At 40.9% G+C, this 17,895-nt stretch overlaps 1 protein-coding gene across 3 annotated transcripts; it reads right to left on the reverse strand.

Moving 5' to 3' along the window:
* Positions 1-607: 607 nt before the first annotated feature.
* Positions 608-17,512, reverse strand: LOC145489311 (uncharacterized). 3 transcript variants are annotated; one of them, XM_081468266.1, is made up of 6 exons: positions 17,012-17,512; positions 9,030-9,089; positions 8,883-8,911; positions 4,600-5,312; positions 3,136-3,366; positions 608-2,563 (listed from the first exon to the last, which is right to left on the reverse strand). In XM_081468266.1, exons 1-6 carry the CDS (start codon positions 17,014-17,016, stop codon positions 1,127-1,129), a joined length of 2,475 nt encoding a protein of 824 aa, XP_081324392.1. In that variant the 5' UTR covers positions 17,017-17,512; the 3' UTR covers positions 608-1,126. The 3 variants fall into 3 exon arrangements, with proteins under 3 accessions (XP_081324392.1, XP_081324393.1, XP_081324394.1); XM_081468267.1 differs by lacking the exon at positions 17,012-17,512 and adding an exon at positions 11,221-11,741; XM_081468268.1 differs by lacking the exon at positions 17,012-17,512 and adding an exon at positions 10,359-11,212.
* Positions 17,513-17,895: the final 383 nt, after the last annotated feature.

Consider the following 17,895-nt stretch of genomic DNA (forward strand, 5'->3'; position numbering starts at 1 on the left):
ACGAGTGCAAGATTTGACAACCCCTGAGTTCTCCGCGAGCGAACCTTACTTTAGGTCACCAGTTTTCATAGAAATATAGATACTATTTATGTCACTGCTTTTTGTATTACCTTCCTCCCTTAGTGGTTTACACCCCAAGTGAAATACTTCCGTTGTATATTGTAACCCAAGTGAATTCACCATGTATAAAAAAAATTTTCAGACGTTTTTCTAGCGATGGGTGGGGGAGGGGAAAAAAGGGGTAACATCAAGTGTTAATCACAGCTTAAATTGCACATCTTCTCTCATAGCCTTTTCCCATTTACCGACTGGCTATGAGTACTCAGTAAGAAGTGAATAACGCGTGACAATAAAGAGCTCTACCTGGGAACTGCCAATAGCGTAACAGGACTCAGGTTGGACAAGCGGCAAGGTGATAAAACTTAAACGGTGGCGGCAACAAATGGAAATAAGGCAACGAACCCATCAGATCTAGAAGCATAAGAACGCAACCGGTGCCAAGCGCGGGAAAACGTGCGTAAGTCATAGGCAGGGCTCCTGATTGGCTGAATAAACAGCAACGAGGGATTTTTGTTCAAACCTCCACTTCAGCTGAAATACTGAAAACTGTAGAACCTAAAATAGTTTATTTTAATTTCATTTCGAAACAACGTATAAAAGAAAAAAAAAAAAACGGAAAGCATAGTCAAAACACGAAGGAGAGTTCAAGAACTGTCGGTCGCTTTGAACAATTTCCACGACGTTCTCTAATAAGTAACTACGAACAAAAAAGACAAAATAGCAACCAACAGAATCTTAGAAATACAGACAACGCATATATCCTTCCTGTAATAAAATAAATTGCTTGCGTTTCAGTCAGCTTGCGATCTTCTCCTCCATAAGACTACGTTAAATTACGCAAACCAGCTTATATTTAGTTTCATTTTCAAATACGACAACTATAGCACTGTACGAGTGTCTTTAGTTGATCGGCGTCGTCGTATGGAAGACACAGTCATTAGAGCGAATGGTTGAAGCGGAGTCCGAGAAGATTCATCACTCGCGGTTCAGTTTCGCAGAAACCTCGGGACACAGTCGCCTGCCGTAAGCCGTCTTGCAGAATCATTGTCCCTAGTTCGGAGACAATTTATTTCAGCGTGATAGTGCAAGGGTCACTAAATGGTCCAAGTCGTCCCAATTCGTCCGTCCCTCGTACCGCGAAGTGATACTTATTGCCGGGTAGAAACTGAGTTAGCGTGCACGCCATAGGAAGAGGCAGCGCCTTGACGACTCCTATCTTCTTCCACTGGTGAGGGTTCTCTGTGGTACCTCCGTCCTGCAGCGCAAAGAGTTGGTAGTTCACCACGGGTGCGTGCTTGTCCTCCAAAGGCATGTTCCATGACAACACGATGCCGCTTGTCACCACAGCTATGGACACGCTGGGTTTTGGAGGAGGTTCTTTTCCGCGCAGCGTCGGAGAGGGGATATGAGGGGGTTGTCCTGCACCTGGTGGCAGACCTGGCGCGGACGGCTGCGGGGATCTTAATGGTACCTGTGCGAAACCAGGTTGTGCGACAGAAGGTGGAGCTGAAGCAACTTGTCTCGGCGGTCCAGCCCCTTGTTGGTAATGTACCATACCGGGTTGTTGTTGGGCTTGGGCAACTCCATGCTGGTTCATCGTGTTGGGAGGAGAGCGCATCTGCACAGGTGCGCCTGGTCGTATCGGGACAGGATGGTGTGGTCGTGGGGCGGGCTGGTGTTCTGGACGAAGAGGCTGTTGAAGCACGTGCTGCGGTGGCGACGGCTGCATAGGTGACTGCGGATATGCAGCGGGTCTGGGGCCAGCTGAGATCTGAGGGGGGCCACCCTGGGAAATTTGTGGTCTTTGTTGAGGTCTCTGACTCATCTGTGGAGCAACGGAGAATCTCGGACCAGGCTGCCCGTTGTGATAAGCATTTTGTGAACTGTACCCGTATGCCGGTGACTCTTGCGGAACCCTCACACAGGTAGAACTAGATGAAGTTTGTGGATGAACTGTTACAGTAGGTAAAGGCCGGCTGGATGCCGGAGCAACGTTTCTTGCTCCAGCAAGGCTGCTAACGGGCCCCTGTACTCTTGACATTGGCCTGGGAGGTTGAACAGCTGGCGGGGCGTTCCTTACGCCGTTAAACCGAGGGTGAGCCGAAGGAGGGAAGTTCGGCGTTGGAGTAGCAGCCCTTAGCATTGCTGGTTGGCTCGGTGTTGGTCTCGCCGCTGATCTAGGGTCATAATTGGGAACATACGTCGCGCCTGTTGCGACAGATGCCTGTGCATGAGGTGGAGTGTTGGACGAAACCGGAAAGCGGGGATGCAGAGCCTCAGGCTGTTGCCGTTGCGCTGCATGACGGAAGTTTACTGGAGAGGATTGCGACACACCTTCAAGTCGAGAGGGCATGGTATGGCCCGGTAGGGGTGCTACAGTGGAGGTGAGCCGTGGTGTGGGTGTAGTCATAACGTTGACGCCGGGAGCCGAAGACCTGGTAGCTGTTACACTACCCGGGGAAGACGTGGATGCTACAGTCTTTGTGCGCACTTGAGGGTTGAACTAGAAGAAAATTGAAAGCTCTCTATTAGTCAAGAGCGAGTGTTTTCAACATATTTCAGGATTGTTTAAGCAGTGAAAGTTTGGGAGAACTCGAAAAAGCGTTGGGAACACGAGTCAACAGACCGGTGTTTTCACAGCATTTCTCCTTCTCCCAAACTTCCACTCGTGCATCTCTAATACGATAGAAACACGGCAAATGTTTTCATTACTAAATCATTTAAGTCTCTGCACCTAGAAAACATCATTCAATTCATGATCAATGTATGACCACCTCTGGGACAGTTGCCCGTTGCGTAGAATATAACTACCATGAATGGACGCTAGACTGCAAAGAGTTCTACAGAAGGAAGTGGCATAACACAACTTTTTCATAATATGCTCAATTTTCGCCTTTTACTTACTTTAAAAATTATTGAAAATTTCTTAGGTCTCTCCATGCGAAAACTCGTCTTATAAATACACTAATATGACAAAACCCGAAGTGTGAGATGACTCTTGCGTTCTTGAGTCCAGATAAGACTCAGTGGTACTGAGTAACTTTTCACCAACAGGTTACACGATCTCAAACTTACCCAGCTGGGATCTTGAGTTTGAACTGCTTGCGTTACTTTCAGCTTCGCTTTCTCCTTCTCAGCATTTAAGATGTTTTTCACCGAATCCTCGACTCTCTTGGCGTATTCTTTAAGAGCTTTGTTCTCCTTCTCTAGTGAAACCAATCTGTCCACGAGCTTGTCGTTCGGTTTGCCATTGCCCATTGAACGCTCGATTTGAGCCATTCTCTCTTCGATCATTTTCTTTAGCATCTACAAGATAAGGAGTGTGCATAAAAAGATAAGCTACGAGCAGCCTCTATTTTTATCAGTCTATCGAGCGTGACAGGAAAGACAAGGCAAGATAAAAGACCGTGCACGCGAGGAAATTCACGCGACCATTTTTCGTCTAGCGCGTTCTCCCGTGTCAAACCGGACTAGGAAAATAGAGGGACTGCTAGTAGTGTAATCTAAAAGGCGCTGATGGTTTCATGAAAATAGAGAAAAATCGACTGGTTTGCACACACGATCGGTGTTTGACTCTTCCAATAATGGTGGACTGTAAAAAGTTCCTCTTTTCTCCAAGTTCGTCAGGTGGGAAGCTTGAAAAAGCGAGAGCGAAGGACTTCTCGCTCGACGAACAAAAGGACAGAGGAATAGTTTGTAGTATATACCTATTGAGTTTCATTTCAAAATGTCAATCTCTCAGGAAAACCGAGAAAACGATTTCCTGCCAGCTCCAATTTTCCTCCCTCCAGAAAAACCAACACTTCTAAATTCTAATTCGAAATGGAAACAGTGGAAGAAAAGCCTCTCCGTGGGACGTGCCACTGCTAATTCCTATTTATTTTATATATTTATTTTATGATGTGAAGTTTATATGAAATAATTATTTCATATAAACTTCACATCATTTCACTCCTTACGGGAAGATATGAACTCAATTAAGTGGCCTCGCTCCCAATGTGTGGCTTCATAGCTCAGTTGGTAGAGCATCGCACCGGTATCGCGGAGGTCACGGGTTCGAATCCCGTTGAAGCCCTGATTTTTTTCAGGCTTCTTCTTTCCAATTGCTCAAATTGGAAAATTTACTGCGATGATCATTCTTCACTTTCATATTTATTTTATGTTCAGAGATGATTTGTTTTTTGTTTAACGGAGAGAGGCAGTGAAAGAAGTGATCTACGAAAAGAAAACAGGCGGTCCGCGACCATTTGAGAGGGTACACGGCAGGCGATGTTAACACAAGCGGTACGAATTCCTTTACTTGTTTACATTTCTTCTTTAGCGCACACTCGATGCATGACGTGGCGTGACATTGCAAGTTACGTGAGTTACGTTTGCAGCAAAGATATGCGCGGAAACAATGAGCGCGAACGACCTTAAAAAAAAGGTTTTGACTCTGAGAACAAAGAAAAAGCCATCGTAGTTGAGAGTGTTGGCCGCCTAAACATAGCCTTTGCAAGAATACTGTTAAAAGAAGAACTATAATGTGGTTGGCCTTACTTGTCGAAATTCATCTGAATTAAAGTTGAAGCGATCACTCTGGGAAACGTTCACTCTGGGAACCAGGTCTGATAAGGCCGGTGAGTTTCGCTCCTTGGTGGAAACATTCACATGATCTTTATTGCCAGCCGACGAGCCGACTGGGCCATTTACATGGAGGGCAGTTGAATCCAAAGGACGCGCTTGATCACCTTCTTCTAAAACTTCAACTGAAGAGAAGTCCTGCTCTGAAGTTCTCGAATCTGAACAGACTCCGTTAGAAAGTGTTTTACTAGAAGATTCTTCGAACCGTTTAATAAGACTACCACACGCCTTTTGACGATCACTAGAGTTCAGTTCGGCAGTCTCATTGACACTACTTGCCATCTCATTTGGTTTACTAGACCGTGGGGGCGTGGACAACACATTGAAGTCCATTGGTTGAGGTGAACAAGCCGGCGATGAACCAGCGGACGATATGATAAAGTCAGGACTTCGTGGTTCCTTCGAAGAGTTTTTTTCTGGAGTAACAACCTTCTTGGCCCCTGTGCTGAGCGGTAATTTGCTGCCGTTAGGTTTGGGTGCAGGCAAGAAGTTCTTCTTCTGACATGCTTTTGTAATTTGACGGAGTCGCTCTAGCCCGGTCGTATTAAACTGGAGATGGGATTGAGCCCTACTGGTTGCTGCATCACTCGTTCGAACAGACGTTTCTCCGTTAGTCAAGTGGTTTTCCGCTGAAGTAAAATAGTAAATGTAAACGCTTAATAAGAAATAAAAATAAAATAAACCAGGAAGTAAAACTACTTCGGCATGCATATTGCCTGGTATAAAATAACCTCATTCACCTCAATTTACACCAATTTTGAATTTGCACTGAGTGCAAATTAAAGGAGCTACGTCATGGTGTGTGCATCTTGAAGAGTTTAGTTTTTCTATCTTAGTAAACTAATATTGTTAGATTTCCTTCAATGAAAGACAATTTTGTACGTGGCCAAAATAACTCAAAATGTAGTGACGGTAATTTTCACAGTCATCTACTAAATAGGTAATCGTATGAATATTTGAATGTACTCGCGTTTTGAGAGAATCTTCACACGTCAGTCGTAGAGAACATCCTTAATTCCATTCGCATTCATACGTATGGGTTATTGACCAAGTGTGAGGTCAAGATGGCTGGATATTGGCCAAGTTCTTTTTTCGCGTGTTTATGGATCGAGACGGAGTCGAGGTCCATAAACTCGCAAAAAAAAGAACGAGGCCAATATCCAGCCACCTTGACCGAACAAGCTTGGTCAATAAAGGATTTATTATATGACTTCCGGGGAAATTTTTCTTGCAGGACACGGCGGGTAGTCCCGAGCGGGCAAGATAGCTCCATCTTGCCCGCTCGGGTAGCCAATCACAGCGCAGGATTTGATTCATCTTGCCCGCTCACGGAGCTAGCCATATAATAAGATTACTTATACAAATACGTTCCATCTTGCAAATGAAACGAAAAAATTACAGCCTAGAACTTTTTTCAAACGCTTAAGGTTTGCTCTTGTTGTCGTATAGCCCATGTTGTATTAACTTGCTTGCAAAGGAAATAAGTAAATCCACAGCCCAAAATTGGGGATTTTGAAGGAATTTCGAGTTCTAAGAATTCTCATTACAAGGCTTGAGACATGACATTTACTGTAATAAGAGGTAAACCTAGCAATACTGCAACACGCTAGAACAGAATTCCGTTTCAACGAATAAACTGGCACATTCATTGACTGGACTTTGCCACGTACACATGTATAACAAATATCGGACGTAGTTCTGCCGCTGCATGTCAGCAAGTTCTACCAGGGTTGCACTGAACAGGGCTGCGTTAAGGTAACAATAACATTTATTATTTATAGTGCGCTTTTTCTATAAAAATAAAGTAAAGGAACCCTCTTATGAGCAGCGCAATGATTTAAAATCAAGGCTAACTGAGTACACCGTAAGTGCAGCGACTCTCAAAAGCTTTAAATTTTATTTGTCGCAATGAAGTAGTTGTTGTTGCTTTGGTGCCAGGTTTCTGTTGTTTGTTCTATTGTTCTCTCAAAGAGAATCAAGAAATTCATGTGAGACCTTACCAGAGCTGCCTCCGACACCAGGGGCCCGTTTCTCGAAAGCCCCGGAAACTTTTCGGGCCCGAAAAGCCATTTTTAGTCCATCTGTATCTAAAAATGGAGAAGTGTATACGCCTGAAACTTCTTGTACAAAGGGAACTTCTCTTCATACTAAGAATATGTGAATAAAACAGTTCTGTAATCGTAAGGTTCGAGATTTTGCTATGGCTTTACGGGCCCGAAAAGGTTTCCGGAGCTTTCGAGAAACGGGTCCCAGACCCGAATATTCATCCCATTGTAACTGAATATGTATCACATGCTACAAGCGTGCACGCCTCGTGATCAACATGTGCAGTGCGTCAATAAGGGTCAATATGCAAAAAAGTGTCTAGCGTCGCAGACAAACAAAGGAAGATAAATATTCACTCAAACACGTTGATATTTAAAAAAACAACCTGTTACGAATATAGTGAAATTTTCGGACGATGTGGTCAACTGGGAAATGTAGTTAGGGCGCTAAAATGTACAACACCCATTCCCCGCTTGCTGTTATTCACTTTTGTTAATATATTATTCAAATTTGAACGGGTCCTTCAATATCACTAATAGAAAACTGAAATAGTATTCAAATGAATCCACTGAATGATTGATTGGCTATATTGTTTTGTTTACATTCCTAAAATATGTCACGCCTTCGATAGTAGCCTAATAAATAAAAGCTCGTCTGGTTTTTACATGCGGCAGCTTTGTTCTAAGCTATCTATATTAATAAGAGTCGCCTGATATTAAACTGAAAGGATTAAAACGAAATGAATTAACATAAAATTATGTAATACAATGCACCCGCCGGTTACAGAGCAAAGCAACGGAAGCGACCATCTTCCGTGACGGAAGTGCAATTTTTACTACCTTTCTAATCGCTTCTGAACGTAAGAGGCACGAAAATGAACAGCACTATATCTGATTGAGGATTTGAGGCATAGCATAAGATATCATAATTAAAGCAAAATGAAATCTTTTCGGGAAATCATTTGAAATATGTTTCTGCACGTAGAAGTTAGAGGGAACAGGAAAATCGCTCGATAGAACCCTCCCCCTCCCCCCTATGCAAGACGAGGAGAACTAAATATAACGGCCCTGAAAACGGGCTTAATTTGCTTTCTCTCAAATGGTGAACCCAAATGAGATTAACCAGACTGGACAGAAAAACCTCGGCCAAATTGAGTCCTTCTTTTCACTTTGATATTTGTAACGGATGTCCTCGACTTTGATCCGAGGCGGATCGGACAATAATTCAACGCAACACACGCTGTCTTGTGTAAATAGAGCGGTTCTCACTTGTGTCGAAAGTAATTCGCGTTTTTATTTGATTTTGCACTGCAACGGTAAGCGATTGGCTTAAAAATCTTGCGCCTCTGAGTCATCCAATGAGAAGTTAAACCAAAACTAATCGTGACTCGCTCATACACGCTTTCGCATCAGCCACAGTTGTTTTGATTGGTTCGCTGGATTGTATGTGTCCTATGTTATTGGGTAGACTGAGTATTTACTTTGGTTTCGAATTTACGGCACTATACTGACACCAACTCTATAACATGTAGAGGTTTTAAACCCTTGAAGACAGCTTTTAATTAAAGGAGATCTGTCACAGTGTTTCGAGTTATTTTGGCCACGAACAAAATTACATTTAAATTGAAGAAAACCTGAAAATAATAGTTTACTTGGATAAGAAAAACACTAAAGGAAAAATAGTGATAATCCATAAAAAAAGTTGGATGGTTAAGGATGGAGAACATTAAAACAGATTACACACGACGAAATTAAAAGATTTAGGCTAAACTTTTCAAGATGCACAAATAGTGACGTAGCTACTTGAGGAAAGAACCAATAAAGGCAACTATCTGGACCAAAGGAAGCACCAAGACAAATTAATCGGCTTTTTTCAGGCTCAGTTAAGGACAAAGGATCTTGCAATCACGGTACTTTTATTCAGTGACACTGCACAAGACTACGGGCTTTTTAAGGAAATGCAGACTTGGTAAGCAGTATATCTTTCATTATTTTAATTTGCAACATAAGGTAACTCGAAGAAATCAGCAGAAAAACTACTCTGTATATCCGAGATTAAATAAAGTTAATGTATGTAAGGATATTAGAAAGGTGTTTTTCATGACACGTAAGACAAAAAGTTCATGTTGAACTAACAATGTTTCAACCACTCACTTGAAGGCCCACCTCCACCTTCTAGTTTCCTATAGATGAAAAAAAAAAAAGTAACGGTTAAGTCAAGGATCAAAAGAAACGGCAAGAACGAAAACACATCAACTGACGAACAGTATGGTACATGGTTACCCGTTACCAGTCGCTTACCGCTTCTTATTTGGTGCTTCTATATCCTCCATAACTCCATAAATCCCCAGGGCAAGTCTCCTATTGTTCAGGAAGTATCACCATACAAAGGACAAGGAAGAAATGAACGATAACAGATCAGCACTGTTGGTATACCCCAATTAAGCCTTGTTCACAGTGGCGACAAAACGACGTAAACATAACGACATAAGAAGGACGTTATGTCTTTATGTTTGCAGTGTGAACATCCTGACACAATGACGTAATAGCAACACAACAGCATGAACATAACGACATGACGAAAAGAAATGATATTTTTTCGTTGTCTTTATGTCGATCTTCACATCACTGACATAAGCAATTATATTGTTATGTTATAATGTAGTTCTTTCGCTAGTGTGAACCAGGCCTTACAGATCGGCAGTGCTGATATACATATATAAATATAGGTGTCCCCAGTTAGTAGAGAGCTCCACCCTCGCCTATACTGAATCACTGACACATAAATGAAGTCATTACTATTATGTAAAGGAATCCATGTGGAATAACACATTGCTGGAGAATTTTATTGACACTTTACTTTGCATTTAATTGCTGGTTCTACTAATTCAATAGTCATGTTGCAAACCACTGCAATTACAAGAACAGCGCAAGCAGGTTTCTCTTGTAAAAACATTGCTGAAGAGGTTACTGAAAGGATTACAGTGTAAAGTACTTCTAAGAAGGATAATCTGACTAATTAAATTTTCATTTACATAAAAACAGAAACTATAGGTAATTTTCACTTAATTATACATACGTTTATTGCAGAAGTTTATGATAAAACACAACCTTAGACAAGCTAGAAAAGTGAACATTGAATACATCCACGCAGTAACGAAAAGTGTTAAAGGTATTGAAGCTAGTAGAAGAACAAACAACACAGGCTTTATCGACCAGTGTTGACCAAATGTTCTATGAAAAGCTAAAGTGAAAGCGAAAGTAAATACATGTATATACAACTCTTGGACATGACCATATTAAAATTTTAGCGCGCTTGAATCTTAAATAAACAAGAGTGTTAACATTCAATTCTTATGTAAATGCAAGACGTTTTTACACAATGGGACAGTCTTATGAAAATCTCAAGTTTCACGTCACGTGAGCCAAATTATATTCTCAAGTTGAAAGGGCAGCAGATTTTCTGCACAAACACACATTTTTTTATTCACATGGTTTCACATTGAATTTATTCGCGTGATAGAAGCATACAATTACGTGATACATACTTCGAGAGACGTGATTTAACATCAGAGGGAAACCATGCACGGTAGATTAAGAAACAGAAGATGCCGACATACATACAATTACCTGATCAAGATTCTGCCGCCAGATTCGCTATATTTAACCGGCGTTTGTACGCATTTGACATTTGATCGTCCAACAGGTACCAAACACGAGTGTGCAATGCGATTCACGCAATGTCCGTGAAAACAAGGCCTACTAAACTAACCGCTTTGAAGTTAGCCTTCAACTTTATCTTCTTCCCGAGTATGAATAAACACGCCGCTTTCTAAGCTTCTCATTGGTTTGTTCACTCGGCCGGAAAAACCAAATGGGTTATTCATTCACGAAGAGTGAGATTCCCATGGGATCATTTACATTTCACAAGCGGCCTTCGACCTACGAAACAAATATGGCGGCCAGCGAAGTGTCGCGAAATTGAAGCAGACTTTTGATCGAAAACCGGTACTTTTGTGGCCCATATTGCCTTATCAACAACTTTTTAGGTTTCTTCTCGCTTAAAGGATGGTTCTTTCATTCACGATGACCTCTATAATGCAACGAGGAGAGTGAAACAACGAGGTTTTTTCGTAAACTGGAAAATGCTTTACTTGGCTCCCAAGCGAAAGTCATTATCCAGTTGCACATGAAAGCTTGGTAGCTCTTCCCGCTGGTCAATGGAAGACCGTGTTGCTCAAAATGGTCATAACTGAGATGTCTATATATTCTGCTACAACTGAAAAGCGATGTTCCTAAACTAAAACAAGCCACACATTTCAAAACATCAACAAAACCGGCATCACTAAAAAGTAAGACTATATGACTGTCCTAACATTCATTAACACAAATTGAGCACGAGGTTTTCCACGTGAAAACACTCCTCTAATTTTATGGATTTACTTACCTGTTTAGTTTAGTAAACACGAACATTGGATACTAGTTAGCTTACCTTTAAAAATCTTCGCACGTCAGCTCGAATCATGTAACGGTCGATGGATTTGAAGCGATAAGTATTTGAAAGTATAAAGACCCGAATCAATGAGCTGTGAATTCAAGTGCTGTGATGATTGCTCAAACTTTAAATAAAATAGTTTCCCTTTTAAAACAATAGTTTCGGCAAGCAAACTTTCACGTAATATTCATACACTACAATGCTCGCAGTTTATGCCGGAGTCACAGTCACAGTCCGCATGCGTCAGATGAATGCTAAAAATAGATTGGGCGGCACAGGTCACGTGATAAACGACTCAGCCAATCATTTGGCAGATCGTTTAAGAAAAGCTTCGCTTATGTAGATGAGTGGTTTTGGAAACCGAGTCAAGGTTATATAGCAACGGGTGACCATAGGGAACTGCATAGAAGAAGCCCAAGGAAACTAATAACCCAGGACTGTTGAGAAAGACTGAGAAAGACTGAGTTTCCTCTGAGTGCATGTGTTTGGGTTTTTCAATTCTTATGGCATCAAACAACAGTTAATCTTTAATACTCACTGTTACACACTCACTGACTGCTCGATCTCAGTCATGCATTTATAGAAGTTCTCATTCATGACTTCTCAAGATGTGACAATCTAATGACTTCGCGGGAACGACACGTAATGACAAGTCGAGACAAAGATTTGAATGACACTCGACCATCACAAACCATCTGTCGATCGCCCTGGCTGTTACATATTTTGTAAAAATATGTTGGATAGGCCGCTGTGAACAAAATTCGTGATCACGAATCACATATCATATAGGAACATCCTGGGTCAAATTGACGCAGCATTTCGAAGCAATAAAAGCTGCAGCGGGTGCCTTACCTGTTACAATTAGTTTAGCAGACAGTATTGTCTATAACCACCAATTCAATGAAGATAACGGTAGAAAGGAGGGTAAACCTACACCGAAAAATTGATACATTTCCAATTTCATGAATATCAGTCGAACTTACTAGAAAGCGAAGCTTTCGAGCTATTCTGAAAACAAAAGTAATAAATCACATCGAGACCGAGGAAAGAGTATGTGAATTTCCTTTGATTTAACTTCCCGATATCTGTGACGTGGCTTTACATGGAAGCATGGCTTCTGTCTGCTGTCAAAACAAAGCCAGTGATTTGAATAACAGTAAGGCGTCAATCATGTATTCGCGAACAACACGTGTTTCCTAGTAACGGAAATTGTCTAATGTTTGCACTATAGAAGCTTTTTGTAATATCGATAAGGAAATACCTAAATTGTAATGTTATGAGTTTTCAAGGACCCCATTGGCTGTAGCTGTCCCCGGGGAGATTTAGAAGACCTGATGTTTGCAGTATAAAAGCTTTTATAATATTGACAAGAAAATATCTGTTATGAGTTTTCAAGGACCTTTTATACGCCACCTCGAATGTGAACCTTGCATTTCCGCAAGTCTCAGTACATTCGACTTCTGCCGCTCAAAAAGAGTTCCCAACCACCCCCTCCCCTAAAGCCGCTTCAGTGCCACGGGTTAATTCGCATCCTTCAATTTATTCTATGCCTTATGCAACATTTTTTCATCCACAACTTATCCCCCTTAAGAGATAAAGAGGGTATTTCGTGAATGTGAATTAATTAATATTTATCTTCCTATTGAGTCACAGTGACAAAATACACAATCCTAACTGTCAAAACTATTCTTTGAGTACCCAAGGCGCAAGCGAGGGGTTCATATATATATGCAAGGAATTAAGAGTTCTCAAATACTCTTTCGAATGCTTGTACGCATCAGGTTATGTGAAAACAAATTGGCCATTTCCTTGTCAAATTAATTATGGTTAGTAGTTTAACATGACGTAAAGAATCACCTGCAGTCAGACCAAAGTACAACAGGTATCCAAGTCAGAAATGGCGTTCAATGATAACCAAATTTTGTCGGAATAGGCCACGTTTGATATATCAATATTCTAACATGGCTTCGAGGCTTTCAGGACAAAATTGCAATTTTTTTAAAGTTTCTTTTGTCCCTCAACTCCCAAATGAGACTTGGATACAAAGAAGACACCACCAAATATAGAAATTTGTCCCGAAAGCCTCGGAGCCATGTTGGAATATTGATATATCGAACGTGGCCTATTCAAAGGTATAAAGACTTTCTACCGGGTTTGAGTTAAACTAATTTTTGGAATCGCCTGGCATTTCCAAAGAAACATGGAGCAATACTCTCAACAGGTTTGAAGAAGGTTTTCCGTCGAAAATCTTTGAAAATATGTTTGACTGCCGTTCATTTAGTCAACTTAAGGCTGTTTAGGGTTAATTCTTGTTTGTGGAAACTCTACCTCTTTAGAAGGAATTCGAACGATAATGTTTCTATTGGTTTCAAAAGAATGTTCAGAAACGTCAGATATAAACGAACCAGTAAGCAACGCAAATTCGTCACTTAATGTGTGAACGAAACATAGACAACTCAGCTATATATTTAGGCCATTTTCGATTTATTAAAATTCGGAGCTGACTCCGAGGCTTAGGGGATTAAAACAAAAGAAATCACATGGGGAGGCGTGAATAGTTAATTTCTTTTGTTTTATTCCCCGAAGTCTCGGAGCCAAGTTAGAATTTTCATCATGGTATCAAAATTGGCGTAGTCAATCGTGGCAAAATAGAATCATGATAAAGGAAGACAAACTGTTCCTAATTGGGAAAAGAAAAATGCGGAAGTGCTTGTACAAGCCCTAATAACTTTCACTTTAATTTCATTTAAAGCCGTTTAACTGAAGGTCGACCCTCGGGAAAAATTTAAATATATGTACAGGGTACAAGTTAAGAAACCGAAAACCGGTCAAAGTCAGTTGCTGGACGAAATAAAAAAGGCTTGCAGTGCTTTCTTTGAGGAGAACACACAGGTTTATTTTGCTCCTATGGGACAAGACCTTATCTCAGCCTGAGGGAAGGGGAGCCTTGCTTTGTTTTCTTAAAACTTGCAGATCGAGCATTTATGTTTTATCCAGATTTCCCACCTTTTCACATGCGGAAGTTGCTCTCTAAGCGCGATATCCTTGAAGGATATAATGGAATGTAAGGTAATACAACATTCATTTTGGAAGCCTCTGCTCACGGGCATGTATCCTCTGTCATGTAAAATAATACATATATGACATGTATATTAATATACGTGGCATGCCATAGAAAATACAGCCAATCAAAACACAGGAAAGCGCTGTATACTCGACGGTATCACAATTTCTCCATCGTGCGATGCGCCTATGTAGTGTTGATTGTGTTCAGCCGCCGCATTTACCATGGGATGCTATGAAAAGGTTCGTGTGTAAGCCGAAGAAATTCAAGTGACTCGTGGGATAATCCATGATATACATCACTCGAAAACACGAAGTATATATTTATTACTATTAAGGAAGACCTGTATCCATTTTTCAAATATTCTAAAAATAAGAACACATACGAGATGACAAGTTTGTCAGGTTTAATTAGCATAGTGTCACTTTTGCTGTATTTGACACCCTCGGACTTGCGGCGTTATGAAATAATCGTCACCAGTTGTGTGAAAAATTCGCACTCAATGATTGATCGGCAACTGACCCGAATCCCTGTTTACGAACTTTACACGAGTCCTAACAGCCAGACCTAATCCATCAGTTTCGAGGAAAGTTCTGTATAAAATACTTACTTTTTTCAGAGGGAACACACATCTTGTTGGGTAGGATGAGAGTAAATAAAGGAATAAAAATCATGGATAGTTAATCTTTTACTTAATTCCTTTACTCACTGTCATCCTACTTAACGAAATTGCGTGCTCCCTGTGCTTTTTTCATTAAACGACTCCTATTGGTCAATAAATGCGCGTGCATTTCTCCCGCCTTTGTTACGACACAATGCAAAACACTCGGAGTAAGAAAGTGGAATGATTTGGCAAGATGTGTTTTCTACTGAGCCTGAATGTGATTAAGTTATTTTACCGAGTAACAATTATGCAAAGAAAAACGAAAGAGGAAGCGGATTAGAAAAGGTAAGTGTATTTTTTATGTGAATGTTGAAGTTGTTTTCTTCTCTAAAACGCGCTCAACACTACGATCAATTTCAAAATGTTCCAGTCTCCTTAAGTCGCTTAGCAGCTTACAAGAAACGAGTTTCAGCACTCAGAAACTGACACCAACAAGTATCATGCAACTAGTAAGTTTTTCCGTTTACTCCGCAGTTTCTTTCGGTTTTGAAATATTTTCCGCGAAAAACGTGTGTGCGGCTTGTAGCCGTTTCTGAGCAACTCGCTTTGACTCTCCAGTTTTGTATCTCGTCCAGTCGTATATCTCGGCGCTGCCATGCGACGTCGTAAAACATGGCAGTAAATCTCAAAAATCATTAAGAAGAGGGTAGTCTCACATACGATTGCTCTTAGTTACTTAGTACATGTTTAATGTGGAAAACGAACGTTTCAGAATTGAACATTTTTGCTGGCAGTGAAGGTCCACCCTGTGAATAGACTTATTTTTACGTCTGTGTTTACTAGAGACAGTTCAATGTACGCTGACGGGCAAGAGCCATAAATCAATTCGCTCAAAAAAACGCAAGGACTTTAGAAAAAGAAACGAATTGTGCAAACGAGAAAGAAAAACTTGGTATCGATAAAGTTCAGGAACGATATTTGGAAACCCTCTCAGTCGTATATTCTGAAATCACATCAAATATTATCCGTTCACACTACGCCGGAGGAAATTAAAACGTAACAATCACCGCTTATTTTGGATTTGTGTTTGAGGAAAACTCAGATAGGGTAATTATATGATTATCGTGAAGCCATCGTTTTCACGGTAAAGCTCCCTTTTCGAAAAACTTTCCGTCCACACGAAAACGCAAAGCCGGCGTTTTAAAATTCCTCCGGTTTGAAGAGCGTTTTCTAAAAGCTCCGTTTTCGTGACGAAATAATGTAGCGTTAGGCCTAACCGTAGAAATACAGCTGCGTCAGTTCAAATTTCTCCGCCGTAAGATAGACGCCGCCTCAATTCACTAGGCACTTATCAGCAAATCCATTCCAACCCTCCTCTGAAGCGTTATAAAAGATTTTTCTGAAAGCTCACGTGAATCCATACCCTGCGAGACAGATTCCCTTCTCTTTCAATTCCGTTACCATATCACAGAGCCAATCACTACGTATGGCCAAGTGTTATTTATCAGGTGTCGAGTCGAGTGTTGGAAACTGATTGTAAATCACAATCCAAGTTAGTTTTATAAACGAGTAGTGCTTTTTCAGGTTTCGAAGACATGACCCGAAGGCAAGTGATTTAAGAAGCGATATAACAACGGCTAAGAAAACATTTCTTTACAAAGCTTCTCCCTAAAAAATTCTCATTCAAAATTTCGCTCTTGCAACTGCAAGGGTGGAAATAAGCACGCAGAAAAACAAATTGCCTCATATGTTTTCTGTTTTCGTAGGACTGAAGACCACTCTTGTCATCGAAAGGTTTCCGAAACCTTAAAATCCTGGGAACGCGGAAAATTTAAAAGGCGGAAATTGTGAAACAGTGTGATACGAAAGTGAACTCTAGTTTTCGATGAGGAAGTGATACAAAATTTCTTGGAGCGGATAATAACGAGGAAATACTCAAGCCCTGTTAATTAAGCCAAGTGCGTGGTGCCAGCCGACCGAGCTAAAACTAACATAAGATTTGGGCATTGTCCCCACAATTATTTACTCTGAAAAGAAATTAACAAATTTACTGAAACCGCGTAAATTTACATTTCTAACGATGTTCCATGTTTTGTTAAACACCATTCATAAAAGTTTACCTCATTGCAAAGGCCTGTAAACTTCCTTGTTTTGAAGTTTTTCTTTCTTCTCTTTGTCTCACGTCATTACCTGTACTCTGGATCCAGAGGTTTTCTCTTTTGCATTTCTCAATCAAATGTCAGCCGCGAAGCGACGAGCGAGGAAACGTCTGGTACCAGTAAGCACGATTCCCGGCCTGCGCGAAGACTTCTTCTTCTCTATAACTATTTCCTCAATTTAGATTCCTTTGTTTTATCATTCAGCGTGAAACAATGAAAACAACAGACGACGCACTTCCATGCTGGGAATTAGGTTTCAAGATCTGACTCTCTAACGTAAATAAATTTGATTGGTTCGCAAAATTACACAACCCAACCTCGTTCTCAGTGTCCTCTCTCGTGGAAGAGAGGGTACCCTGGAAACGAGGTTGAACACAACCGTCTATTTGAATCTATTTGTCACATCAAGACACGAGATTAATTTCCCATTTTCTTCCGGTGACGATTTCCATCTGCAGAGGCCGTCGAACAATACTGAGAAGCCTCTGCGGAGGAGATGAAAATTGTTTTGCTTCATGTAGCAGTTCTCCTAAGGTCTCATATGAATGACTCAATACCCGTTTATTTTAGCTGCGGCTACAATAATAAAACGAGAGCTACTACACTTCTTATCGTTTTGGAAGATTATGGGACTATTATTCTTCAATCGCACTTTCCAGAAATCAAAAACGTTTCTGACGTTCCAGAGAAAGCCTTGGTCGCAGTTATATGTCGCCACATTCGTTTTCTAACTTACTTGCGAGTTAAAAGATACCCTGCTCACAGAGGTTTTAAATTTTTTCCTCCACTGAGGAAAAATGACAGAGATAAGAAAATGAAAGGACGGAGAGTAAACACAGGTACCT

The sequence above is a fragment of the Orbicella franksi genome, chromosome 6 (assembly GCF_964199315.1).
Source record: "Orbicella franksi chromosome 6, jaOrbFran1.1, whole genome shotgun sequence".
Classification (NCBI taxonomy): Eukaryota; Metazoa; Cnidaria; class Anthozoa; order Scleractinia; family Merulinidae; genus Orbicella; species Orbicella franksi.